This window comes from Convolutriloba macropyga, chromosome 1 (genome assembly GCF_964194025.1).
Source record: "Convolutriloba macropyga chromosome 1, txConMacr16.3, whole genome shotgun sequence".
In the NCBI taxonomy this organism is placed as follows: Eukaryota; Metazoa; Xenacoelomorpha; order Acoela; family Convolutidae; genus Convolutriloba; species Convolutriloba macropyga.
In genome coordinates, this window is record NC_134468.1 from 81485557 (window position 1) to 81512905 (window position 27349).

Consider the following 27349-nt stretch of genomic DNA (forward strand, 5'->3'; position numbering starts at 1 on the left):
CGTCCTCTCATCCTCGTTCTCCATTTTTTATCGACTTTGTCCTCTCACTAACGGCATTTTTGCGCGTGACGTCTTTTCTCAATCTTTCTAGCAAAGGGTTTTAGGTAATTTTCTTGATTAGATTTTGGTTATACGTGACTTACCTAGCTCAACAAAATGACTTTGTACTTTTAAACTAAATTTAATTTAATAAGTTTATGGTCAAAGAATCTCATGTATAATAAAGGCGCCATGATAAAAGGCTTTGCGGAGTGAAATCGAACAAGCCTCATCAATTTATTGCTAACACTTTTTCATGATTTTTTAAGCCTCACTGATTTTTTTAGCCAATCTTCCGGCTATAATATGAGAGTCTAAAATGTGTGACATGCATGTGTTTTGAAGAGAGCGGAAAATCGCTGATTCGAATCGCAATAACGTTGTTCGATGATCTGCTCGAGTTTGACTGGGAAGGTAAGAGTCTGTCGGTACTTGTGATTAACAACGAAGCACCCCGGGTTTATTGGGTTTATGTATCACCACATTGCTGACAATTACCCCTCTTCATTGGAGCTTAACTATTATTGGTGTGATGAAACTGATAGGCTGTGTTCCATGCCACCTCTCAAATCAGCTAATATGATTGTTATGATCTAATATGATTGTTACGACACCATCTGACCGTTAAAATTTTATAATAGGGTTCACTGTTTGAGTAACTTTTGGCTTCTAAAGACCAGTTCTCAGTCACATGAAGTATTTCAATCCTGTCACTAATTCAGTGTTCTTGATAATGGGCTTTTTTCGTGTCATAGGTTGTTTTCAACACTTCGATTGGTTATAGGTGACGAGAAAAACGAGCGACAGCGCAACCAGTCTCTCAAAATGGAACCCCTGGCAGTCGAGGGATTCTCTGAGGTGCTGAAAAAATCACTGCCTCATTGGTTAAAAGAGTGGCAAAGCAGTTACGACATGATGTTTTCTATACACCCGATCGACGGATCTCTGCTCTTGTGGAAAATTGATTCTCTGGACGAGCACACAGCGGGCTCTTATCGTCATCCGCAAATATCGTTTGCGTCTAGAATTCCGAATGCTTTTCCAGCTTCAGATGCTATTTCTTGTTCTAACAACCTTCTTATGTACAGAGCTGCGTTGTGTCAGGATATCGAAAAATTTTTAAAACTGAAATTTGAGCATCAAATGAGCAATCCTTTCATTTTGACCAATCAGAATTTTGCTAATGGATTATTTGCACCCAATGTAGTCATTTTCTCAAAGCATAGCGATGGTTCCTTAAATCAATGGGAAGTAAGTTTTGACGCTAACAGCAAGTACAGCTCGTTGCAGACTGTGTCTCATCTTTGTCGAGTGTCTGGACATAGATTCCACATGGTTGATCTCAAAAATCACCCATCATTGCCGCTTCTCATCACGACTTCGCATCACAACGTTCCCAAAATGGTGATAACGGATTCCTATCAAAATGGAAAGAAGTCGGATACTCTTCCGCATTTCGCAAGGAAAGGAAAAAAGCTAGTATCTCAGATGTCTGTATTAGAAAGTCATTTGGAGCAGTCGGTCATGCAGAACTCGGACGTCATTACCGAAGATTTATCAGCTCCTCATGGATTGTGCAGTGAATTGATTCTTTGGCGAGTTGACCCCGTGGGACCTTTATCACAGTCTGGAGGTCTTCTAGAGCTGGCCAGAGTTCAAAGTCCTTCTATATCGGCATTTTGTGCAACTTCATGGATTCCTACCTTGCTTCCAAGTCACGTTTTGGGACCCGTGTCCAGATCTCCGAGTGTTAGTTTCGTGGCTTTCGATGGGAAGAGTTTACGTGTTTATCAATCGATCATTGATGCGCAGCCACTGCTAACGAAGCTTGCAGTTTTGAAAGGGAGCCCTGTTAAAAGTAGAAGAGCGAGCAAGCCATCCAACTTGAATGTCGTGAGCCAACAAAGCACGAACCAACCGGCTTGTATCATCGAACTAGATCAACTTGAAAACTCAGATTTCTTGAAAAACTATGTTGTCAAATTGTTTCACGTGTTCAAATACGAGGATTTTGTTGCGCATGGTAGTTCTCGCGAGTCCTCAAGAGGAGAAAGAAACTCGGTCGCTTTTAACGAGTTCAACTTTGATGAAAAATTTGTCCTGGTTGCTATTGCGAAGTCGCCTGATGAGACAGCCGAAAACAACGAATGGTGCTTCTTTACATGGACAATCAGAATATTCATCTCCGAGCCTCAACCGTTCGATCCTCCTTTAGCAACCAAAGCCAAACAGGTGCCTGATTATAGTGATGACTTGATGTTGTCACCCAAAAGTCGATCAAGCATGTTAACGAACCCTATTCAGAACCAGCTGAGAGTATCATCGACGTTTGAAGGTTGCCAGGAGTTGGGTATCGAAGGTGCCAACGTCGAATCAGCGTCGGTTGCTGAGCTCGGACCAGTTAGCAAAGTTCTGTCTTCGACTGGAGAAATCAATCATCAGTTGAAGGAGAACTTGTACCAAGTAGTCACTGCCTTGGACGACAAACGAGTCCTTTTCTGGAACTGTCTTCAAAAAAGTGGGAAGTTCTCATGGAGTCAATGGAAACATCCGTTTGCCAAATCTCAGGATTCGTCGATGAGTCTGGACTCAGTTCCTGTCAGTGTGACCTGCGCCAATTTTGGTCGATTAGCTCTGGCTTATAAAATAGCGGATCCCGGCAGTGATCTGATATCAATCAAAGTTGAGGTTTTCGAAAACGAGAGCTCAGGTGGCTCTACGTGGGTCGTTGAAGATACAGTCGAAACTCCGAAGTCTAAATCGCCAAATATGGTGTACGGTGCTAGTGTTGCAGACTTACAAGCTGGAACATCTCGAAGTGTGGTTGCGAGTAACGCTTTATACAAAGATGGAAACGAAAATAATCTGCCACAAACTTTCAAAACAAAGCAGGAACCACTCGGAAGAATTTCGTCATTCTACCGAAAAACGAAATCGCCACGACAGATTAAATCCGAGCACGACAGATTTGGCTTGGAACACAAATCTGATTCTGTGAGTAGAAAAACGGCTGATAGCAAAATTCAGAAAGTTTATCTTGACCTGCACGAGACTGAAAAGCGTGAACGTGAGTTCGTTCACATTTCGTGGGTACCGAAATATGATGGATCGTACCTGCTTTGTATTTGTACCGGAGATCGAGTTGTAGTCTATTCGTCTTTCACAACAACTCAAGCAAATCCCTCAAGCGCTCTGAACAAGACTCCAGTTTGCAAGAAGTTCTCAAGAACGTGGGTTCCAATTGCATTCGTAAAGATCTCGACATCCGACGAGCTGTCGCCTTTCCCAGTTCTGATGTCTAGTGTGTCAAATGGTATCCTGATTCTAGGCTTGATGAACGAAATGCAAATTTTCAGCCAGTGGACTTCGAAGAATCCTGTAAATGAAGAGCACGAATTCTTAAACTCGGATGAAACTGATCAATCGGTGGTTTCAAAAATGTCTCAACATAGCAGCAAAAGTATGCTGAGTGAAACGAAGAAACTGAAAGGCTCAATTCAAAGTGCTAACGCCTCCATAAAAGGAAGTCTCTCCTCACTGTCGCTTAGTTCCTACCTCAGTGAAAATAAAAAGGTCAGTAACCATTTCATTTTTCTACTGAATAATTTATTTCGAATTTATGTGGGTGTCTCGCCTCTAATTGATGTCAGAAAATAACGTGCGCATTAGACTCGTGTATCAAATTAAATTTATTTGCTTTAAATGGTCCATGTTGATTTACAACGAGCAATTTAACATTTTTAATGCTCATGAGTTAATATCTTTTCCGGTCATCTTCCAGCTTTGTTTTTAATTGCTTTTGAACATAGTTGGAAGAAATTTTTCTAGTTGTCTGTGTTTTTGTACGCTATTTTTTTAAACCGTTTTGCCATTTTGCTGTAAAATGCTATTTCGCCCGCGTGTGTGACTTTTCGTCGAAAGAAACGGGATGAAAGTGCCCGGGCATTAAGTATCTATGTAGGTCTCTTAGAGGTTTCGTAGGCATTAAGTGTACCTTTCAAGGAAACTACAACGAAGACTGGACTTCCTGGTAGCATGGTTTGAAGGGCGATTCGTAGGTATGGCTCGCCACCTGCTCACACACTTTTCTCTGCAGCGCCCCTCTTACCCATTGCGGTTGGCCTTCCTAAGCTAAAGCAAGCTACTGCTCTTCTGTTCTTGAGCAATTCATCAGACGATAGTTGTTTTATTTTTGAAAGCTTCTTGGCGTCAAAATGATAACCAATGATGGTTTTCTTTTTAATAGCGTTGGAACGGAGTTTGAAGCAATAATTGTAAATGTGTGCCCTTTTAATGTAAAATTTTTGCTCTATCTTGAATTTAGCTTGAATTTTTTAAGGACATTCGTCGCTTTCACGTGACTTTTATGCGCTTGATTTCTTAATTTTTGTGCAATCTCAATTGCTCTCATTCTGAAATAGATTGTTGCTAAATTAAACGCGATTTTGAGCAACGAAATGTCTTAACCGCTATAGCTTACTGGTTGAGATTGTGGAGATCGAGGGTTCAAACCCCAATAAGGGAGGATTTAGTTTGCAACCATTAAAAAATTTCTAAATTTTCTAAGCTACACCTGCTAAATTAAACCCCCCTCCTGTTTGGGAGCAATTCATACGACGTTAGAGGGTTTATGTTTTTAATTGCTGTAAAACGAAGTACGTAGTTATTATTTTAGACGTCTTTCTTTATGGTGTCATCTTTTATTGCGCTGACCGTTTTTGGCTTGGTTGAATTTACTTTTTTTTGCCCGGAGAAACGTTACTGGTGAACCACGAAAGCATAAAAGTCGCTGTGAATTTTGATTCGACACGCTGGGCACGGTCAAATGCAGTACTTCATTCTGATTGAAGTTTGAAATTGTTGGGAGTAGTTTAAATCAGTTTAAAATTATGGTGTTTGCTATGGTGATCAATTTCTGATTGATCACCATAATTCGGATTGATCACAAATTTCAGATTGGTCACCAAATCAAGTCCTACATTTTCCAGCAACTTTTTTGCTAACAACCTTTCAGTTTGAATCCGATGTTAAAGGATGTCTAAATATGTGATTCACCAACCCTGTTAGGAGACATTCAAGGTGTGAAGGGTAGTTTTTAAGAATTTGACCCCTCACCTCACCCCCCCCCCCCTCGCAGCGCTCACCGCCCCAATTCGTTAGCAATTTCGAGCTATGAAAAATGGTGAACATAGATTTGAAGAAATGTGATGTTTTAGAAAGCAGATGTGACAGATGGAAAAGACGCCGATGGGGAAGCGGGGAATAAACTGATGAGCGCTATTGACCCGGGCATCTTTGAGAAGAGCAGGGCACTTAATCCCGTGCTACCTCAGTACCATCCAAAACTTCTCATTGGACTGCTCAACTTTGGCAAGATTCCTCGGGTCAAAGCCATACTTGCCCATCTCGTCAAAACCTTAGGCATGTGATTTGATTTTATTTCAAGAGACAACTGCACTGACAAATGAAAAATGGAAACGCAGAAGCAGTAAATTTTTTCACCCAGAGGTGTAATGCAGATTATTCGCAAAGCTTGATTTTTTCACAATCTTTGAAAATACGGTTTTAAATAACTGAGTATGCCATTCATTTTAATTGCGCTCGGATAAGTTTTTTGGGTTTTTTAAAAAAATTTTGCGCTTATTTTTTAGACGGACTCGGAGCTTTTGTTCCTGTGTCGTCACGTAAACATGATTTGTTTTTTCGTGCGTTATTTTAATAACTCATTCACAATATCGATCTGCTGAAATGCAGTCTTCAAAGTTTGAAAACTACAAAACGGAGTTTCATTGATCAATTTGAATCAACTAAATGATAAATGATATTTTTGAACGAATTTTTCTTGGTTTCCAGCATCAGCCCACCAATATAATGACGATATTGCAATCGGATTTAGATTTTAAAATTTGCTGTCATCTACCGGTGGTTTGTGTTCTGAATTTGATCTGGTGTTTTTGATAAGTTCTCTAATTTTGGAAATGAGAAGTGTTTGTCTACACCAGAAAACCTAGAATTTGCTCTGTTTCATCTTAAGTTTTTAGTTTTTCTCTTGTTTCTCTAGAAAGATGTTGTTCATTTGTTACGTAACAAACTACCAGAAATTCTTTTTAACAACTTTTTGTAGCAAATTTAGAGTCCTATTGAGTTTCGTAATGATTTTTGTTGGAATTGTTTGACATGTTTGGTAGTAACTTTATGGTAAATTCACTTTTTGACATTTACATGGTCTGTCGTGCAACAATCAAGTCAGAAGTAAAACTTGAAAAAACATTGACTTTTGTCCTTATCGCAACCAAAACGAGTTGGTTGTTCCCGCAACTTAAAACTGATATAAAAAACTTAACAAACTGTCTAGAACAATGTAATTGAATCCTTATCTACATTCTCTTACATTTTATGGTTTACCCTTCGTTCAAAGAACAAAACCTTCTTTCCCCAAAACAATTTTGAGGACAAAAGTCTCCCCTGTTACCGGCAAATAGTTTCTTTGTTCCACAACTTGTGCGACGCACTGAAGAGAGCATCAGCGGTCAGTGCAACCATCAAGTGCCTAGCACAGTAAACGGAACCCGAAAGCTGGGAACCGGTCAAGACAAAGAAAAGACACAGAAAAGACACACAAAAAAAAAGACAAGCAATTTTTTCAGCGACGAAGCCAAGTTTGGGTTACAAACGTCACCCCGACGAGAGGATCAAGTTTTTTTACTGGTTTCAGACGTCACCAGCAGAAGTCCGCCCGAGGTCTCAGACGTTACCTCTGATGTCCTGTTCCCCGGTTAGAGCCATCCAAAATCTCGACTTTTTTTTTCGACAAAAAGCCTCCAAAAAATTGATATTTGTCCCCCAAAAAAGCTTATTTGTTACTATAACACCTCGATTCAAAAACCTTGACTAGTTCCATTATTTTCAAAGCGAGTTAAGGCAATTTTCTCATTTTTAAAGAAAAATCTGCGGAAAAAAACACAAAAATCAGAGAAATGTTCCTTAAATCAGAAAATTCAAAAAACACAATTTAGTTTTCTGACTACCTATCCGTTTCAATTGCAGAAAAAACTATTAAATCACTCTTCTGAAGTGGTCTGTAATCAAACAGAAAGCTATTTTCATCGATATACCCAATCAGTATCATATAAATAAGAAATGTCGGAGAAAATTTTTTGAATTCAGAAAATTCAAAAAACACAATTTAGTTTTCTGACTACCTATCCGTTTCAATTGCGGAAAAAACTATTAAACCCCTCTTCTGAAGTGGTTTTCGATCAAACAAAAAGCCACTTTGATCGATATATCACATCGGTATCATATCAATGAGAAATGTCAGAAAAAGTTTTTTGAATTCAGAAAATTCAAAAAACACAATTTAGTTTTCTGACTACATATCCGATTGAATTGCGGAAAAAACTATTAAACCACTCTTCTGAAGTGATTTTCGATCAAACAAAAAGCCACTTTGATCAATATATCATACCAGCATCATATCAATAAGAAATGTCAGAAAAAATTTTTTGAATTCAGAAAATTCAAAAAACAATTTAGTTTTCTGACTACATATCCGTTTGAATTGCAGAAAAAACTATTAAATCACTCTTCTGAAGTGGTTTTCAATCAAACAGAAAGCTATTTGCATCGATATATCCAATCAGTATCATATAAATAAGAAATGTCAGAAAATTTTTTTTTGAATTCAGAAAATTCAAAAAACACAATTTAGTTTTCTGACTACATATCCGTTTGAATTGCGGAAAAAATTATTAAACCATTCTTCTGAAGTGGTTTTTGATCAAACAAAAGCCACTTTGATCGATATATCACACCAGCATCATATAAATGAGAAATGTCAGAAAAAATTTTTTTTTTGAATTCAGAAAATTCAAAAACATAAGTTAGTTTTCTGACGACATCTTCATTTGAATCCCAAATAAAACACTAAACAAACCCCTAAAACAAGTCAATGTCAGTCGCCTTTATAGTTTCAACTGTATAGGGAAGTAAATAGAAAGTCATTAGGCTCCACATAAAATATCAAAACTTTCATTTGACCAAAATAACTACCATTTTAATTCTTTTTTGGAAAAAACATCCAAAACTTGATTTTTGCAGAAGTCCTCGGTCTCAGACGTTGCCGTCTGCGAAGTCTCTTTATCCCTATTGGTTTCAGACGTTACCATCAGCAGAATAGGAGTTTTCGAAGAAAATTGGTTCCAGTAGTCACCAGAAAATTTGATGTCTTTTTTTTCTACTTTCAATTTTTTTTTGAAAGGCAGATCTCAGACGATATCTGTGGGAGAGAGCTTTGAAAGTTTAGTAGAGTCAATGCATATTAAAGATAACGAAGAAGGAGTGAAAAACAACAGATAGTGTCACACAGTTTTAAAGAAAACGAAAAAGATTTGCAAAACCCGAAAAAAGTCAATACACCAAAGAGTTCCGAAGATTTCCACAATATGACTCGTCTCTGCAATTTTCTAGCATTCAGTAGCCCCTCTGTAACTCTTGTTGCCTAAACGTATCGTATTTTTACAAATTTCTTATCTTTAGCCGTCACAGCAACAATAAACTCCTAGAAAAAGAACAGGTTTCAAAGTTATAAATTCGCAAAAAACTGTGAGAGGTATTTTTTAATCATAGTGCTCGGTTAGGGTTAGGGAGCTAAGAAAAATTTCCTGGGTAGCTTTATAAGCTTGGTAATTTATTCGTATTGAGAGAAACAGACGAGTTTATTGAAGTTTTCAAGAAAAAGGAGTTTAATGTAACAATTATTTGAGTTCTGGTCTAATATTGGTTCAACTGCATAATTGTGGCAAGGCACAGTTTTCCTGTAAACCTCAGTAGCCACACCCACTAGTTCAAACAGTTAACGCCAGCTATTTTAGCGAAACTTGTGTTAATTCAACAAAAAACAAGTAATTATTTAGGTCTGTTGAACGAAAAACGGTCAAAACGCGTGCGAGGGCGGAGACCGGGCGAACGTACGTGCAGTAAGCCGTTTTCACCTTCACCACACGGTGTTGTCCATCTCGTCCAGGGTAGACTTCGAGAACACGTCCAAGGGGTAGACTTCGAGACCCCGAGTGTTCAGCAAATGGTCAACCATTTCTGGAAACGACTCGTCAAGGAGTATCTTCCGACACTGTTAAAGAGGTCCAAATGGAGCGATAGTGGTCAAACACCACTGAGAGTCAACGACATTGTCTGGATTCTGAAAGATATGACTCCACGTGGAATTTGGCCCCTTGGATGTGTTCTCGAAGTCTACCCTTGACGAGATGGACAACACCGTGTGGTGAAGGTTAAAACGCGCTAACGTTCGGGAAGCTTTTAGGTTTTTTTAGTGCAAAAAGCTAGATTTAGCACACAAAACACATCCTAGGACATCATTTTTGAGAAAAGTTGCGTCGCTGGTCTTTTGAACAAGAAAAAACTAGGATCATTAGCATTCAAACCTTAGACAACCTTTTTTCAAATCAAAAATTTGCGTCGCTCCGGTTCTCAAAGCCGTTCTTCACCTTCAGTAACGAGCTGCATCACCAACAGCATCAACAGTCAGCCTCAATAAAGCAACAGCCACCAAGATGTCGAAGCAGAACAGCGCTGAATGTCAGTTTGCCATCAATATGTTCGAAGCGACAGAAATGTCAATGAAGAAACTGCTCGATCTCCTTGAGAAAACTGTGGAGCAGAAAAGGAGTTTCCGATCATTGTCTTTGATGATCAACAAGATCAAAGGCCAGGAAGTGGAGCTCAAGAGACTCTCAGAGGAAGTGATGAGACAGCAGCCACATCAAAGCACTGCATCATCAATATTGAATAGGCAAACGACATTAATAACTCGACTCAATGAATTGGAACTGCAAGTCGATCTCTTGGACGATGATGGCCAGCTCAGTCAGTCTTCCAGTCGCATTAGAGATGATGTTAGCATGATCTCCAGCAGAAGAAACTTGTCTCAGCAATCAACACCTGCGCCCAGTGACGACAAGGAACGAATCCAGCATCAGCGCGATATAGAAGAAAAGCAGACCAGCAGTAACATCATCAATCAGCCGCCCCCAATACCACCACGGCCAAGACAACCATCGTTGTTTCTACAAACATCTAATGAACCAGGACTTCAAATTCAACATGTGCTTGAAGCCTACCAAAGAAATCCAAAAAAGGAAGTTCATGAAAGTCTTCTAAAATCGAAAAATAACTTTGAAAACCAAATAAATGTTCCCAGTCCTTTTCCCTACTTTGACAAAGATACCAGCCAGAAATTCACATCTCCAACAAGATTAGGGAAACTCGAAATTGCCTCCACTCTGGTAAATAGACAGGTCAACGAAATTGAAACAGCTCAAATCAAATTGAGTGACAACTTTAACACGTCGCAGAACCTTTTGCCTCCAATCCAAAATTTGAACCTTTCAAGCAATCACTCACTTTCAAACCCATTCAATTTGGTTGATCCAACTATTCAATTACATGCAGATGGTCTATTTGCCCAAAACTCTGCATTGGAGGAAATCTTTAATTTAAACTTTCCAAAGCAAAGAAACAATCAGGATTCATGTGCCAACAGAAATCCTCAATATCATAATTTTCCCAATCTGCAACAGATTTTTGGACCTTCTCAAGTTCACATAGGAACCAGTGGATACCCCGATAGTCAACTGTTGAACTGTGATCGGCAAAAACTCCCCTGCTTACCCACAGCGGCAAACAGAACCTCACATCTTCCAAGTAAAACTGATTAAATGGTCTTAGAAAGCGATTGCCTACAATCCAATCAATGTATTAATCCTATAACTGGGGTACAATCCACAAGTGTCCCGCCAATTACCATGCAACTCATGGAACAACCGCATCAAAATACCGTGTTAAATCCTGCAGCTCCTAATTTTCAGCCAAACCAGGTAGCTTCAGAATCAAACGTAATTGCAGCTCCTCTGCAATTTCCACAACCTCTGAACAGTCAACACGGCCTCGTCAGCACAGGCTTCTCAATTAATCAAAATATGGCACAGCCCAGTCAGTTGCGTAACAACCAGTTTATTCCTGGCTCTCAACTTCAATCGAACCTTCAAGCCCCAGTAACTTCCACGATCCATGGCCCAATGTGCATTAATCAACAGCTAAATCCTGTTGGACCAAATCGGTTCAGCCAGCCTCTAATCAACCAGAGTTCACTACCCACTGTCAATCAACATATTAGCTCAGTACACTCGAACACTAATGTAACACAGGAAAGAGGAAATAATGATAACATTCAATCAAATTGCCACCTCTGAAACTTCAAAATTTCAATGGTAACCCTATTCATTTTCACGAGTGGATCAATAACTTCAACACAATGATTCACAACAACACTTCCATTACAGATATGCATCGTATAACCTACTTGCAGAATTCTGTAAGTGGGAAAGCAAAGGACTTGATTCATGCTTACTCCTGCGATCCATCTTATTATCAGACAGCACTGAATGAACTAATCCGACATTTCGGTGATCGTACTATAGTTGTTAATGCGTTCATTAACCAGCTCGAAAACTGGCAAATGAACTTCCAAAACAAGCAAAGCTTCATTGCCTTTTCCTCATTTTTGAAAAGACTTGTGCAAGCCTTCCAATACCTTGGATTTACAGCAGACCTCCAGTCTACAACACTCATTAAGAAGGCCAAAGAGAAAACACCACATCATTTGGTTCTTAAATGGACTGAACATTGTCTTACCGAGCTCAGCTCAGACCCGACTCTCGTCGATTTTCAACAATGGTTAGATATCCAAGCTCAAATCTACGACAAAGTGAGTCGAGAAAGCAATCAAAGAACCATCAGTTCTCAAGCCTCAAAATTTGTCAACTTGAACAACCTACAAACCAAACCATACAAAAGCAACCTCCCATTGTCAGTCAACAACGCGTCAGTGGAAAACAGTAGAAAACATTGGAACTTTGCGCCTCAGCAAAAACAACCGTCAACTTCACAAAACGTTCCGAATAAAACCTTTAACACAAACCGATCTTGCGAGAAGTGCAAACAAGAACACAGCATTGCCACTTGCCCTGAGTATCAGTTGTGCTCACCAGGTGATCGATACAACCTTGTCAGCCAAAGCAATTTGTGTACAAACTGCTTGAGCAACAAACACAACAAACAATTGTGCCCATCGCAAAAACGATGTCAGGTTTGCAGTGGATTCCACCACACAACTCTTCATGATCCTGCCAATTAAATCAAACGCCCTACAGCAGCCTTTTCTACTGAAGTTGTTTCTGGTAGCAATCCAACAGCTTCTTCTAGTAGTAACGATTCAAGTCAAAATCCAAATACATCTTCTCAACAGAAAAGTCGAACAAACAAAGCCCCCAACAGCCGTTATGGCCAAACTTTCAACAACCCAAGCCATCAAAACGTGAAACGACGTAATTTAAATGGCAATGCAATTAACCAATCGTTCAGCATTAACCAGTGCTCAGAAACACCAAAAAATTGGTATGAGCAATTGCAGCTTATTCCGGTTTCGTTCCTCAAGGGGGATAAAGCATTCGATACCTACGCCCTCATAGATCCCGGTAGCCAATTCAGCTTTGTATTGGACGCCATAGCTGAATTTCTTGAGCTTCCCCGTGAAACTCAACAGTCAGTACCACTACAATTTCTCAATACAGAGAACAGCATGTCCCTCTCAAAAATTGTTGAGCCAGTCACAATAACTCCATACAAGTCAACTGAAATATCGTTTGAACTCTCTCGAACGTTCAGCACCCCGTCCCTGAACGTCGCAGCTGCAAAAGTTTTTGAACTTAATCAAATTTGTGATGCCATCAACAGTTTGCGCCACATACATTTCCCAAATATTGCCGATGGCAAAATCGGCTCCCTCCTCGGTGTTAATGCATTCGCATTCACCTACCCTACACATGTTATACCTGGCAATCAAAATCAACCGTTTGGTGTGAAAACTAAACTTGGTTGGACCCTCGCCGGTGAATATGAGAATCGTATCTCAGCAACCACTCAGCAGCCCGCAAGTCAGCAGAAGAAATTTATTTTCCATGTGTCAAACAGAACAGATGGACCCGCACTTGACGAACTTGTTCAACAGTTCTGGAGTATTGAAGCAGATGGCATTCAGAAGGACCGTGAACAAGTTTACACAAAACAAGAAGAACAGTTTCTTGATATTTTGAAGAACTCTATCAATCACAATGGTGAGAGATATGAAATCAAACTGCCCTGGAAATCAGAAATAAATTTGGAAAACAACTTCTATTCTGCACTGAACCAAGTCAAAAGCCTCAACACACGCCTTCAGCGTAAACCTTTGTTGCAAGAAAAATACAATAAGACTCTCTTGACAGACCTTGAGAAAAACTATGTCAAGCCGGTGGAAATGCAAGATCCTCAACCAGACAGAATTTGGTACCTGCCACACCATCCTGTAGAAAATATCAACAAGCCAGGAAAAGTCCGCCGAGTTGCAAATGCCGCCTCAAAATTCCGCGGCCAATCGCTTAATTCAAACCTTCTCACAGGACCCGATCTCCTTAATAACCTTTTAGGTGTCCTGATGAGATTTCGAGAACATCCCGTTGCAGTCCTTGCGGACATCGAAGGCATGTTTATGCAAATCGCCATCCATCAGATTGATCAATCGGCTCTTCGATTTCTCTGGTTAGCAGACAATCAGATACAACAATACCAATTTACCAGACTCATCTTTGGAGCAAATTGCTCGCCTTCGTGTGCAATATACGTTCTTAACCATTGTGCCAAAGAGAACATTCAACATTTCCCAGAGGCCCTCAAAGCAGTCAGAAAGCACTTTTACATGGATGACTACATCCAATCACATGCAACCGAAAAAGACGCTTGTAAGGCAGTTCTTCAAACAAAACATTGTCTAAAAACAGGTGGGTTTCGACTCACAAAATTTGTTTCAAATAGCTCTATAGTTCTAAATCAAATCCCTCCAGAAGACAAAGACAACCAGACAGATATTGTTCGAGTTCTTGGTGTTAAATGGAATCTTGAGAAAGACACTTTTCTTATGAAACCTCTCGCTAATTTCCCAAAAGATGCCTTAGCGTACACTCGACGTAAGATCTTTAGTCTTGTCTCCTCGATCTTCGACCCAATTGGGATAATGTGGCCATCAACGATCCGTTTCAAAATAGTTCTTCAAGAACTGTGGAAACTTGGGAAAAAATGGGATGAACAAATTGCCCCTCAAGTAGTTAAACCACTTCAAAAGAGTTTGGACTTTTACTTTTCTTCACCAGAAGTGACATTGAACAGAACTCTCAATAAGAGTTGCCATTCACCAGAAAGTGAAAATGAAATCCGTGTATTTGTCGACGCCTCAGCTGTAGCAGTTGCAGCCGTTGCATACTTGAAAACAGTTCCTATTTTAGCCACTGATGTTGAAACTTGTTACGTAATAGGCAAATGCAAAGTTGCTCCAATTAAACAAATCAGCATCCCCAAATTAGAGTTGGAAGCCGCAGTCATCGGAGTGCGCATCCTTTCAACCATCATAAAAGAGTCATCGTTTCACATTACTCGTTCCACACACTGGACAGATAGTCAAGTAGTACTTGACTGGTTATCCACAACCAAGAAACAACCTGTTTTTGTAGCGAATCGCCTCAAAGAAATCCTTGCATCAACTGATGCTTACCAATGGAAACACGTTACCACCAAAGAAAATCCAGCTGACCACGGGACCCGTGGTCTCAATCCAGACGAAATTCCAGCCAAGTGGCTAACAGCGCCAGCATTTCTTTCCTCAAGACAGCTCAGTGCTCCTGTAAACTCTCCAAAGCATGTGTTAGCAACGCATGAAATTTCACGCAATTTGTCGGAGCAAATAATCGACCCGACACGATTCTCAGCTTGGAACAAGTTGCTCCTGACATTAGCAACAGTCTTCAATTTGGTCTTTCGGATTAGAAAACAAAGGCCTAAAGATCAGCAGTATATAACAGAAGACGTCATTCTTGCAAGAAATCGGCTGATCAAAATGTCGCAGCAAAATTTCTTCTTCTCAACAATCCAAGCCCTGAAACGTGGTTCCAGGATAGATTCAAAGAGCAAAATCCGTTCGCTCAACCCAATGTTGGACAACAATGAAATGCTTCGGTCATGCGGAAGATTGCAATTTGCGCCAGATAACCTCGAAGTCGAGAAATTTCCGATTATACTGCACGCAAAAGACAAGATAGCGAGACTCTTTATAGAGCATGCACACAACATTTGCGTTCACCAAGGAACAGAGCCAGTGAAAGCTTTTGTGCAGCAAAGATACCACATCATTGGCCTCAGGAAAACACTTTTGAGTATAAAGTACCGATGTTTTCTCTGCAGACGATTTGCCGCTCAAAACATTCAACCTGTCATGGCTCCCCTTCTTGCCTGCCGTTTTCCGACAGACTCTACTCAGTATCCTTTCGCGAACAGCGGAGTCGACTTTTTTGGACCCTTTTATATAGAAGATGCCAGAGGACAGATTGAAAAACACTACGGCCTCATCTTCACTTGCCTGGTTACTAGGTGTGTCCATCTAGAAGCTTGTCCCCATGTCAACACTGACACTTTTCTAAACGCTTATCGACGTTTTGTAAGCCGCAGATGTCAGCCAACAACAATGCTCAGTGACAATGGCAAGACATTTATTGGTGCATCTGAGGAACTAAAAAGATCTGTGAAACGTCTCGACAACGACAAAATCTACAAAGCAATGGCAGCAACGAACACAACCTGGAAGTTCAATCCTCCCTATGGACCTTATTTTGGCGGTATTTGGGAGCGCTTGATCCAGACCGCGAAACGCAATCTATTGATCATTCTAGGCTCCAGAAGATTGTCGCTTGATGTGTTCAGGACAATTCTGGTCGAGACCGATGCTATATTGAACTCTAGACCACTAACGATTGTCGCTGACCTTCCGGAAAATGAAATGCCTCTCACGCCAAACCATTTTCTGATTAACAGACCGTTCAATTCTCTCCCACCAGGAAAGTTCGACAGCCAAGAACCCGCCAGTTTCAAGTCTTGGAAGAATGTTCAGCAAATGGTCAACCATTTCTGGAAACGACTCGTCAAGGAGTATCTTCCGACACTGTTAAAGAGGTCCAAATGGAGCGATAGTGGTCAAACACCACTGAGAGTCAACGACATTGTTTGGATTCTGAAAGATATGACTCCACGTGGAATTTGGCCCCTTGGACGTGTTCTCGAAGTCTACCCTGGACGAGATGGACAACACCGTGTGGTGAAGGTGAAAACGGCTTACGGCACGTACGTTCGCCCGGTCTCCGCCCTCGCACGCGTTTTGGCTGATTAGCCCAATTTTTTCTTGACCTTTTTTCGAAACGGTTTTCTAGGCAACTTGGGTTACACCCTCTTCGACGATCTGGTCTAACGTCTGTGATGTGTTAGTTGGCCTCCTCTTTCCCCTGGAGCATGTCGTGCAACAATCAAGTCAGAAGTAAAACTTGAAAAAACATTGACTTTTGTCCTTTTCGCAACCAAAATGAGTTGGTTGTTCCCGCAACTTAAAACTGATATAAAAACTTAACAAACTGTCTAGAACAATGTAATTGAATCCTTATCTACATTCTCTTACATGGTCGAAGTCGAAATCTTTCAGTGTCTCAATCTGGGGAACGCAATTGGACTATGCGCTGACACTTTGCTATCCAAAGGTAATTCAAACAATTATTCGATATAATTGAGCTTAATCGACGTTTTTCTGTTATTAATAGCCGTCATCTTCTGATCCGTCCATTGCTGCGTTATTTCTCTACAATCCAGAGAGTTCGAATTGTTTTGGTGCTGTACCTTTTTTGTAAGTTGTGTTTGCTCATTTTTTCTTTGACTTTGAGATTTCCGAGCGGAATAAGAGCTTTCGCGAACACCCTAATTCGCGGTGAATAGGTAACTTTTTAGAGTTTTTCTGTCCAAAATTGTGCTGAAGAACTTAACTTTTTAGTAAATTAGGCCATTTTCTCAACTTTGTTAAAATTTAATTGGCATTTTTGTGCTTTTTTTAGTAAAAGTGGCCAATAACCTCTATATGCTGCTCGAAAACGCCAGAAATTTTCAGTGACTTGAAGCGTAGTCACGAAATCTATCCTCAATTCGAAGAGAAGTTGGTCAGCGCCAGAATAGAAATTTCCGGCGTTTCGAGGCTTGGCTATGGTGCTTAACAATAGGTAGAGATAATATTCGTTGTCTTGTAAACATCACAAGGAGAGAGCTGAATGATTTGAGAGTATGACTGCCTCGTTGCACTCAGCGCTATTGTATACACTGTCAAATCACACCGCACTCTTCTTATAAGTGCAGTCATTAATTTGATTTGTCCATTTGCGTTATGAGAACTCCAAATCTTTGTGGATTAATTTTTGTGGATTAATTGCCGCCGTCAGCCTCTCAGCGGCTATTGGTTAGAAGATCTGCTTTTTTTTTAAAGAATTTGAATTGTTGAGGGGGCGCTGTCTTGAACATCTTCACACATTTTGATGTTTTCTGAAGGTAAAATTGGCGAAGTGTTTTTTGGGAAATTTAAGGTCAAGTTTCTTTTTATAGCTGCGAAGCTGTAAGCTGAGCGTAGCTATATTGCGGTGCTCTTGGTTTTTTACAATTCAAAGAATTTGAATTGTATTGGGGCGCTGTCTTTTTTTTAAGATCTGTTCACACATTTTCATGATTTTTGAAGTCAAATTGGAGTAGTGATTTTGGTCACGCCGAAACAGGAAATGGAGCGAAAAGGCGAGTGGTTTTGCGGCGTGAATTTTTTTCGCTCTAATTTTAAAGTAGAGTGCGAAAATGGTGAACAAAAATTCGGTTTCTCGGTAGTGGTTTTTTGTTCACATGCGGCAATTTCACTCTGATTTTTACTGTTTTTTCGATTTTTTGGATAGGATTTTTTTCTAAATGGTTTTCTCAATCCATTCACAGCTCATTCTAGGCCTAGTTTTTTGTATGAATTAAACTTTCATTTCTCGCTAGTGGTTTTTTTTGTTCACATGCGGCATTTTGACATTGATTTTTTGTTTTTTTTTCTTATTTTTTTGATCTGATTTTTTAAAAATGGTTTTCTCAATTCACTCATAGTCCATTCTAGGTCTAGTTTTTCTGTTTAGTCAATGAAAATTCTTTGAATTGTACGTCAGGACTTGTCCTGCTATGTTTTTTTGTTTCGTCGTCTGACGCTCTTTTTAATAGCCGCACAGCGATAGCTGGGGCTTTTATTGGCCTTCTCTTGGTTTTTTTTTATTTCGTCGTCATGATTTTTGTTACGACCATATGACGTCACAGCCAATTTTTGTTCATTCGTTCATGCAATTTCAACTGAATTGCATGTGTGACGTCATTTTTCGCTCTTAGTGGAGCGAGTTTTTTTGTTCATGTGCGTGATTAAATTTTTGGTCACACTTGACTTACCTCACTCTCAAAAATGACTTCCTCACTTTAAAATTGACTTTTATATACTTTAATTCAAAGAGATAAGGTCAAATGGGTGTGTGTCACTCTAAATGAAGGTTATTTGAGACCAGCTAATAGAGGCAGCAATAACTTATACAGATTTTTAATCAAAATATAACAGGTCAGCCTTCAATGAAAAGACGAATTTTTTGGTCTGTCTTTTTTACTGTCTTTTTTAAACTGCCGATCTACGAATCTATTGCGGCTATTTTCTGGCAATCTGCCAGCTATGTTTTCGTTTTACATTTGTTCACACAGCAAAGCTGAAAAAGTCAAATTTTCTGAATGACTTCTTCCTCTCACTAACGGCATTTGCGGGCGTGATGTCATTTCTCACTCGCTTTAGCAAAAGTTTTTTGGTTATTTGCGTGATTAGATTTTGATCATACGTGACTTACCTCACTCAATAAAATGACTTTTGCACTTTAAAAACTTAAGTTTAATTTGAATTTGTTTAAGGTCAAAGGAACTCCTATGTGCAGTAAAGTTCCCTAATAAGAAAGAGGCTTCTGAATTTTAACAAGCTTTACTAATTTATCGCTGAATGTTTTTTAGCCTAGTTTTTTTAAGCGGCGTCGATTTTTTTTTCAATTTAGATCTGTATCTGTTTCTATCTCTATTATATGGCACGCAGGTCTATTCTTTCGCAGCTATTCCGGCAATCTGCCGGCTATGTTTCTGTTTAAATCCCGATGCGTGTCAGTGGCGGCTATTTGTCGGCTATGGTTTGACTGCTTTTTCCTGGTCTCTTCTGTCAAGCAGGATTTCTTTTTGCTGACAATTGCTTAATTAATCTCGAGCGACGTTTGAAGCAATTCTTGTAAACGTGTCTTTTGTTATGCATAATTACGGCTTGACCGTTTTCGGCTTTTCCTCTAGAACATTCCCCGGTGGTTCTTCATGTTGGACTGCTTGATTTTGCGTGACCCAAACTGCTCTAATTCAGAAATTAATTCTGCTGCTAAATGAAAGCGGTTGTAAGATAGGATATGACTGGCCCCGATAGCCGAGTCGCTATTGCTTCAGTCTAGCACGCTGGAGTTCGAGGATTGGAACCCCTTGCTAGTCGAATTTTTTTCGCCCTTAAGAATTTATCTAGTTAGTTTCATAGGCTCAAGCTAGCAATTAAGACAGCCAACCTCTCTCCATTCGTTAGAGAGCAAATCATGCGAGGTTATTTTGTTACGTTTGAGATTATTTCACGGCAATGAAAAGAAATTAAAGCGAGCAAATGGTCAATATTAAAGTGTAAAAGTTTAAATTCTGAAAAAAAAAATGAAAATGCTCTTTTCTGTTTTCTATAGGAGGCCGCAAGAGATCAGACCTCGTTAGTGCAGTTGTGACTTATTTTTTAAAATAATTTTGTGGATTTCAGTCATCGTGCCTAATACCGTTGCACCTCCTAATGTAAGCCTTAATCATGAAATGACTGATGTTTTTAGTTGGCGAAGAAGCTGTGGCCAAAGCTGTGATATGTGGTGACTTGGAGGAGAACGAGAAAACGGACGCCATTAGAACCAGACGAGCTACCCTGAGTCGTTCAATGACAATTCACAATGGGGGATCTACTTCGGGCGGGGGACTGTGGTTGGACATCAATCTGACCAGTAACATCGAATCAGTTCCACCTTTGCCTCTTTACACGTTGATTGAAATGGACGCTATGAGGTCAACGACCGCTACTAACCCAGTGCTTTCTGACGAAAAGAACAGAGCTCGCAACACGAACGAGTCATTTCCAGCTGATAGCATGGTTAATGGGAATGCCCATTCTGATAAGTACGACGCGCTGTTTGGTTCTCCAGACGTTGGGAAAGGAATTGATACTCTCCTTGAAGTCGACCTGGATTTCTCCCTAGAAGCCGACGGTCAACCTAAACAACAAGCTCTGCCCTCTCCTAATCCAGAAGCTGTAGCAGCTGCGTTGTCAAGTATCGGTCCGACTTATTTTGGGCCAGCTCAGTCGAGGTTGTTGGCTCAGTGCTTAGCCAGATTACAGTTGCCGGATTTGTCAAGGGTGGATCAGATGCATTTACTGGCTGTCGCTCAAGTTGTCTCCTCAATGAGTACCGATTCATCCAATCTTGCGCAAGGTTTGTCTGCTTTAGTTTGGATACTTAATGCCAGATATTTTAATGCCTTCTAATTATTTGAACTACTGGTGATGAGCGCAAAGATAATGGGAAAAATTTTCACCCATTTTCTGCTTTCAAAAATGTCTTCCAACTTCGATAAATAATTCATTAGATCTCGTAGGTCAATTTTTAGATATTCTGGCAAAGCTTTGGTTGCTTTTGCCACCTCGTTTATCTTAACTATGAACTAACTGATATTTTATATTAGATGGACACTAACTGGGTTATACAGGTAGTTAATGCAATTGTTAAATAATCATCTGTACCGAGGAGGTATTTAAAATTTCTTTAAAATAATTGACAGAATGCTCCTGGCTTCCTCATGGCAAGTATATTCTGCAACAATTTTCCAGATGTTTCATTATGATTCATATTGTGTTGTCCGTTTATTAGATCATGAAAAAAATTGATGAGGGTCAACCACTAATTAGGATAGATTAATTGCCCTTAAACCAAGTTGTTACCTGATATCTGGTCCTTTTGTTATTGTGTATGTTTTTCGATCAATAGAATCCTCTCTGAAACGGGATTATTTGATAATGCGCGAGCGAGTTAACTATCTAATTCTCTTAGAGAATTACTAGCCTGTTAGTGTACGTTTTTAATTGCTCTCAGACGAAGTTTGTAGCAATTATATTAGTCCTGTCGGTCTTTTTGATGCGATTTTTCGCTTGACTCTGATTTTTTGTCTGACCCCTTTGACTTTTCGTCCTCAAAAATGGGATAAACAGGTAGCGCCCAGCGGGCGTTAAGTGCTCTTCGAGCCTTTCAGCTCACTAGTCTCCAAGTATGGGATTCACAGAAAATGTTTTGGAGACTTATACTTATGGTGTGAAGGGCGGTTCGTAGAGGTTGACCCACCTTTTGCGAATATTTGCTGAGTATTTTGAACTTCACAGTATAAATGGGAAAAATTTAGCTAGTCGGCATCTTTGATTATCAACTTTAACCAAATTATTCAATGAAACAGTGGTGTGTTTTTTGACGACTTTAAGAGGTTTTATAATTCCTGGTTTTTTGGGTGAAAAGTGAGCGAGAAAAGGAAATTAAGCGAAAATTCAGACACTGAATAATTTTTCGATGAGCAAGTTTGAAGAGAAGAGAGAATAGAGTTTTTATTTTGTTCATAAAATCTTTTGCAAGAACGCAAATTGTACATGTGAAAAATTTCAAAAGTTCGCAATTTTCTGTTCTTATACCGCTTTTTAAAGCTTCTTTGTTTTGAAGTGCTGTGTAAATGTTAATGTAGATAGACTAAAAGTGGTAATATTCAGTTTGTTTTAGTGGTGTATTGAATCTTCTAGTTATTAATCGGAGTTGTATGCTAATTTGAAGGTATTTAAACTATTTTGCGGAGGTTTAGGTTGGGCAACTGAATTAAAGCCTAATGCTTGTATGCAATATCTTCTAGCAAATGATTTTTTTGTACAAAGCAATTTGCCATCAATTTCGGCAGCAAATGAGTAGATTGTTACAATTCCCAATTTTTAGTTTTTCCTTTTATAAAAGAAAAATTTCGATGTTTATGAGCTGAATATGGCTAGCCCAGTTTATTGCAAAAATTTTTGTAGCCTCTTTTGCATGAAACAAAGTTTTTCCTTTATATTTCTAATTATACTGTCAAACAAGTTGAATTTTCTCGATTTTGATGGTTTGCCTTTTGGCTCATTATTTTTAGACTTGAGATTGTTGTGCTCTTTGCTATGCTTTATTTTGGTATGCCAGTACAAACTGGTTATTTGAAAGGCTGTGTTTTAGTTGAAGATGACTTAGAGTCGTTTCAGGAAACGGTTTGGCTACTGAACAAATGTGAAAAGTGGAGCGAAATGAGAGTGGTTTATTTTGATCTACCGCTGTTTTCGAGAGCGAGGAAGCGAGGGTGTTGAATTATTTCTCTATGCAAGCAAAATTTTGATCCTATGTTTTATTTTTCTTAAGATTTCATTTGGCTATTGCAACAATGTTAAGGTTGCAATAGCCAATTTCAACAATTGAAAGCAGTTTAGTGTTCAATAATTTTTTTTGCTTTAACAATTTTTTTGAGATTTTTGGCCCATTGTTTTGTCTCATTGAAGTTATTGGATTTCAATTAGATGCTTGATTCTCAAGGGCAATTTGTGTGTAGTTTTGTTTGGAGTGACTTTTGTGAGGAATAAGAATTGAAGGATTTTTGCTGTTCCCATTATTCAAATATTTAAGAATTTTTGAGCTTAATAAAGCCAGCATAGTTTTTTATGGGCCATCTGGTTTTCCTAATTGCATAAGAGAAAACGTATCTATGCTTTCTGTACTTAGATTGCACGAAGAACTAATTTGTTTTTAATAACCGCCGTCTGCATCTGGAAAGCTATTATTTAGGCGCTCTCCTTTTTAGTTGATTTACAATACCCGCCGTGGGCTTCTGGAAAGCTTATTTGGGCACCCGCCTTTTTTTTATAAGTTTGTTTTACCTTTTGATCACGTTTTTCATTTAGCAGAAGTCATGACTTTCGCATTTGATTTCTGACTTACTTCACTCCCTTTTTCAACTGAATGGAATTTAGAATTCATCGTGCAAATTTACGAGTACATTACAGTTAAAAAGCGAAATCAAAAGAAACGGGATAAACCAATAAAGCCCCAGAACTAAGACAATGTTCAAAGACTCGTTAAGATATCGAAGCTGCTTAGAGTATACTACTTGCTAGTATTAGTATTCAGCCGATTGTTCTCTGATTTAAAATTCACCATATGTATCTAACCTATTGAAAATGCAGAAGAAATTTGAACATTTTTTGACCATTAAATGGTTATGTTGTCAATTTTTCTCTAATTTTTTTTCTAATCGTTTCAATCCCAACGCCGGTCAGTTGGGTCAACGCCGGCTTTTTTTTTCGGCTGTCTGCCGGCTATGTTTCTAAGTTCTTGTTCAAATTTTTTGGGCTAATTTTTCCGATATTTGATATGTGATTGCTTTTTTCCCTCCGTGGTCTACTAGATGATAGATATGTCAACGACTAGATTATGGTGAAGACAACTCTTCGAGCTGTTCGCGGATTCTTTCGGCTATGCTTTTTTTACAGAGAGCAATTGAAGCTTCTCTTAGTAGTATGTCTGTGTGAATTGCTGGGATATCATTCGAATGCAATTTGGGATCACAATTTCGTTATGTCAAAATGTAGAGCTGTATGGTGAACGACGTAATGTTCTGTTGAACTTGAAATTTATTGCTGAGATTAGCAGTCATTGAAATTTGTCAAATGGCCGTTATTTGATATTCTCTATAGCTAAAGTACTGTGCTTGTCTATATGTAGGAAGTGATAGTACGACGACCACAGATACAATTGACGATTGTGGTATGAGGTTCGTGATGGGCTTAAAACTGCACCAGTTCATAATGAAGGGTTCTGGCCATTCCCTGCTCTCCACTCCTCTGGACCCTGGACTGTTTGCCTGGGCACATCTGAGTGAAAGTGAAGACCAAATGATCTCTCATTTGCGCCCTAACTCAAAGTGGGTGGAACTGAGAAATATGGGCGTTGGATGGTGGGTTACAAATTTGAACACGCTTCGACGGTTGATTGAACGTGTTGCACGTGAACACTTTCAAGCTAAGAAAGATCCAATGGATTCTGCAATATTTTACATTGCTATGCAGAAAAAGAATGTCTTGCGAGGTCTGTTCAAAAGTGTAGGCGATGAAAAGATGACCAACTTTTTCTCTAAAGATTTCACAACCGAAGATAACAAACGAGTTGCTCTGAAAAACGCTTTTGCTCTCAATTCTAAGCAAAGATTCGAGCATGCGGCTGCTTTTTTCCTACTTGCGGGACAGCTTGAAGACGCAGTTCAGGTGTGCATTCGAAAATTGGAAGATATTCAGCTTGCGATTGTGATATCGCGGTTGTTCGAGGAAGAACTCGAGTTTTCAAACTGTGCCAAGCGGATTCTCAGAGACCATGTTATAAACTCTGATAGCGCAGTCGTGCAGAACCCCGAATTCAAAAACCCATTTCTGAAATGTATCTCTCACTGGTGGTTACGCGAATTCAGCAGTGCGCTTTGTGCGCTTGTTGAATCTTGTACAAGTGACTCAGGTCAGAATATATCTGTGTTCAACTTTTACAACTACCTTCGAAAACATCCAATGATTGTGAGAAGACACATTTTGAAAATTGAGCAAATCAACGATCGGTCAATTGCCGGCCAATCTGTGCTGTTAACGCAAATGACTGGCGTGCAAGACACCAAGGGCGAGAAAACTACCAGCCTTATTGAAGTGAGTCGTGATGAACGCCTACTCTTTTTCAAAACTGCAACCGATCATTTTACAAATGGATGTCCGTTGTTAGCTCTGGAGGTTCTGACTATCTTACCGCCGGTTAGGAAAGATGATTTGGACCTCAATTCTTCCCTGGACGTTAACCAGATCAACAGAAAAAGAGATATGCTCAGGTCAGGAACTATAGACAAACCCACAGAAGAGCCCAAGGTGGAAAGAGCGGAAGATTTTGACTGGGGGTTTGGAGGAGGAATTACAGGGACAAATAAATCCGCCACAGAATCCGGAATGCTTAACTGGGGAGCTCCGGTGGCTCTAAATAACGGATTTGATAATCTGGACTTAAATTTGGATTTGGATCTCGACGATGTTCTTAAGGTCGAGTGCGAGGATTTAGACGACCCTCCGGTTGCTGATAACAAACGAGATACAGTTTTCGAAACTGAACAGAAAGTTCAGCCTGCAAGCGTGATGGACCAACATCGAACCGAAGACCTATTTTCAATTTATCTAAAGCAAGAGGCGTGTCTGAAAATTTTTGTGGAAGAGTTGAGGACGTTGGCAATGGCGATTGATTGCGACGAAAGTCATCTGAGAGCTTACTTCAGAGTTTGGTTGGAGAAAATTGGTGCTTTACTCGATGTTTTATGCAATCATAAGGCGGAACTGCGGATAGATAACAGTGACGAGGAATATTTCGAAGCGAATACGATGGAAGATTGCCTATCTCCTGTAGAACAGACAAGTTACCTGTTCCAATTAGATGTTGAAAAGAAATTAGCCAAGGCGATATTGCGAAAAGCTTGGTTACGTCATAACGAATCATTGTTAAACTTACTACTTGGGTACTCAAGTCTATATGGATGTAATGGGGGTGGTTTGTCCTGTGTTAGAATGGAGTTGATCCTTTTGCTCCAAGAGCTGCAACAAAATTATTCCAAGAAACAGATTCTTTCGCCCTTGCCCTTCCCAAATTCGTTGCCTCTTATCTCGGCCTGTCTGGCACCTATTCAGACGGTTGTTGTGAACCCATTCAATTCTTTGGAGAAATTCTGCCAAGATTTGGTGAAAACATTGACCAGCTACACAACTCCGCCTCAGAGTCAAGCGTCACTTAAGGTCAGAGCGAGCTATGTTTTGGACATGTTGATCACAACTTAGTCGAATAATTTGAGCGTTTCGACAACATATAGCAAAATTTTATTTCTAGACTATTTCTAGAAGCAAAATTCAAATTGAATACTCAACGTTGTACTATTGTTTTGGTCGTTATGATTTAGTTAAGATGTTTACGGGAACCATACTTACGCTGTATGTAAATTTTTCCTATATATTGTCTAAACGCTTAAATTAATCGACGAAGTTGTAATTAACATACCCAAAATATCTGGATTCTTCCTTTCTCGTGCTTTTTTGTAAAAAAAATTGTGACGTATTTTTTTGAATAGTTCCGTAGCAGTCCTTTTTAGCAGATCATGCGTTACTAATTTTTATTTTAATTTATCTTTCAACCTCTGCCATTTGTGTTTCATTATCATAATGCATTTTGAACACATTATTTTTCTTAACATGTGTTTAGATTGCCATCACTCTTCGAAATCTGTGTGGAGCTCTCTCGTCGTGCATATACCAAAGTCTTCAAGACAGTAACAAGGTGTCAATGTCCACAATTAAGAAATCCAATCCTAATTCTCCCAGTCCTATCTCGCCTCTCCAGAACGGCCATGCGACAAACGGGCAGTCCTCAAAAGTTGGGGAGCTATACACCCGGAATTATTCCGAGGACCATACGGCATCAGTTTTGGTGTCCTCAAAGCGACACCAAACGGAGACTGGAATAATGTCCAATAGTATTATTTCGAAACCATCTGCTTGGCCTGGGGTTAAACTGTTTATTAGGTTGCTCTCAGATTATGCACATCTTAGGAACTCAGGATCCGAATCCAGACTTAGAATTCTGCTGGTCGAATCTTGCTGCATTGTGTACACCGGAATTTTGTTTCACGCTCTTGTTACCAACGATGCCAATGAGCTGCTACGTGTCATTGCGAACCCAATTTCGACTCAGATGTTTGCATTGGTGGCCGGGGGTTGCGTAAGAACGAGAAGTCAAACGTCCAATGTGATGCTTCCACCTCACGATGCGGCAAACTTGATGAAGAACTCCTCGGCCTCGAGGAAGGAAAGTGCGGCTAATCTGGCAGCTAATAAGCACAGATACAGTTTGAACTCTAAAGTGCTGGGTCAAAGCGGTGGAAGCATTAGAAGTGAAGAAAGCGGACCTCCCTCGCCAGCGGTTACAAACGAAGAAAACAAATATCAGTACGAGAAGTTCTCATCGCCTGTCATGACTGTATTTGACTACATTCTGTCAAAGGTGAGGTCATCATTCGAGCCTTTCTGTTTTCATCAAAATTGTTCAATTTCTTGTTTATAAAG

At 39.6% G+C, this 27349-nt stretch overlaps 2 protein-coding genes across 3 annotated transcripts in view; one reads left to right on the top strand and one right to left on the bottom strand.

The window, feature by feature from the left end:
- LOC142343190 (uncharacterized) overlaps positions 1–199 on the bottom strand; it is a 93419-nt gene extending 93220 nt beyond the window's left edge. The window contains exon 1 of the mRNA XM_075394912.1: positions 185–199. The gene's annotated coding sequence lies outside the window, so the exon portion shown is untranslated. The remainder of the gene's footprint in view (positions 1–184) is intronic.
- The window catches only part of LOC142343130 (dmX-like protein 1), a 76300-nt gene that overhangs the window by 26463 nt on the left and 22488 nt on the right, over positions 1–27349 (top strand). The window contains exons 9-14 of one of the 2 annotated variants that reach the window (XM_075394820.1): positions 385–453; positions 824–3612; positions 5256–5460; positions 19956–20606; positions 23943–26029; positions 26490–27287. In XM_075394820.1, the coding sequence (XP_075250935.1) occupies positions 385–453; positions 824–3612; positions 5256–5460; positions 19956–20606; positions 23943–26029; positions 26490–27287 (6599 nt within the window). The remainder of the gene's footprint in view (positions 1–384; positions 454–823; positions 3613–5255; positions 5461–19955; positions 20607–23942; positions 26030–26489; positions 27288–27349) is intronic. The other variant, XM_075394828.1, reaches the window with a different exon arrangement.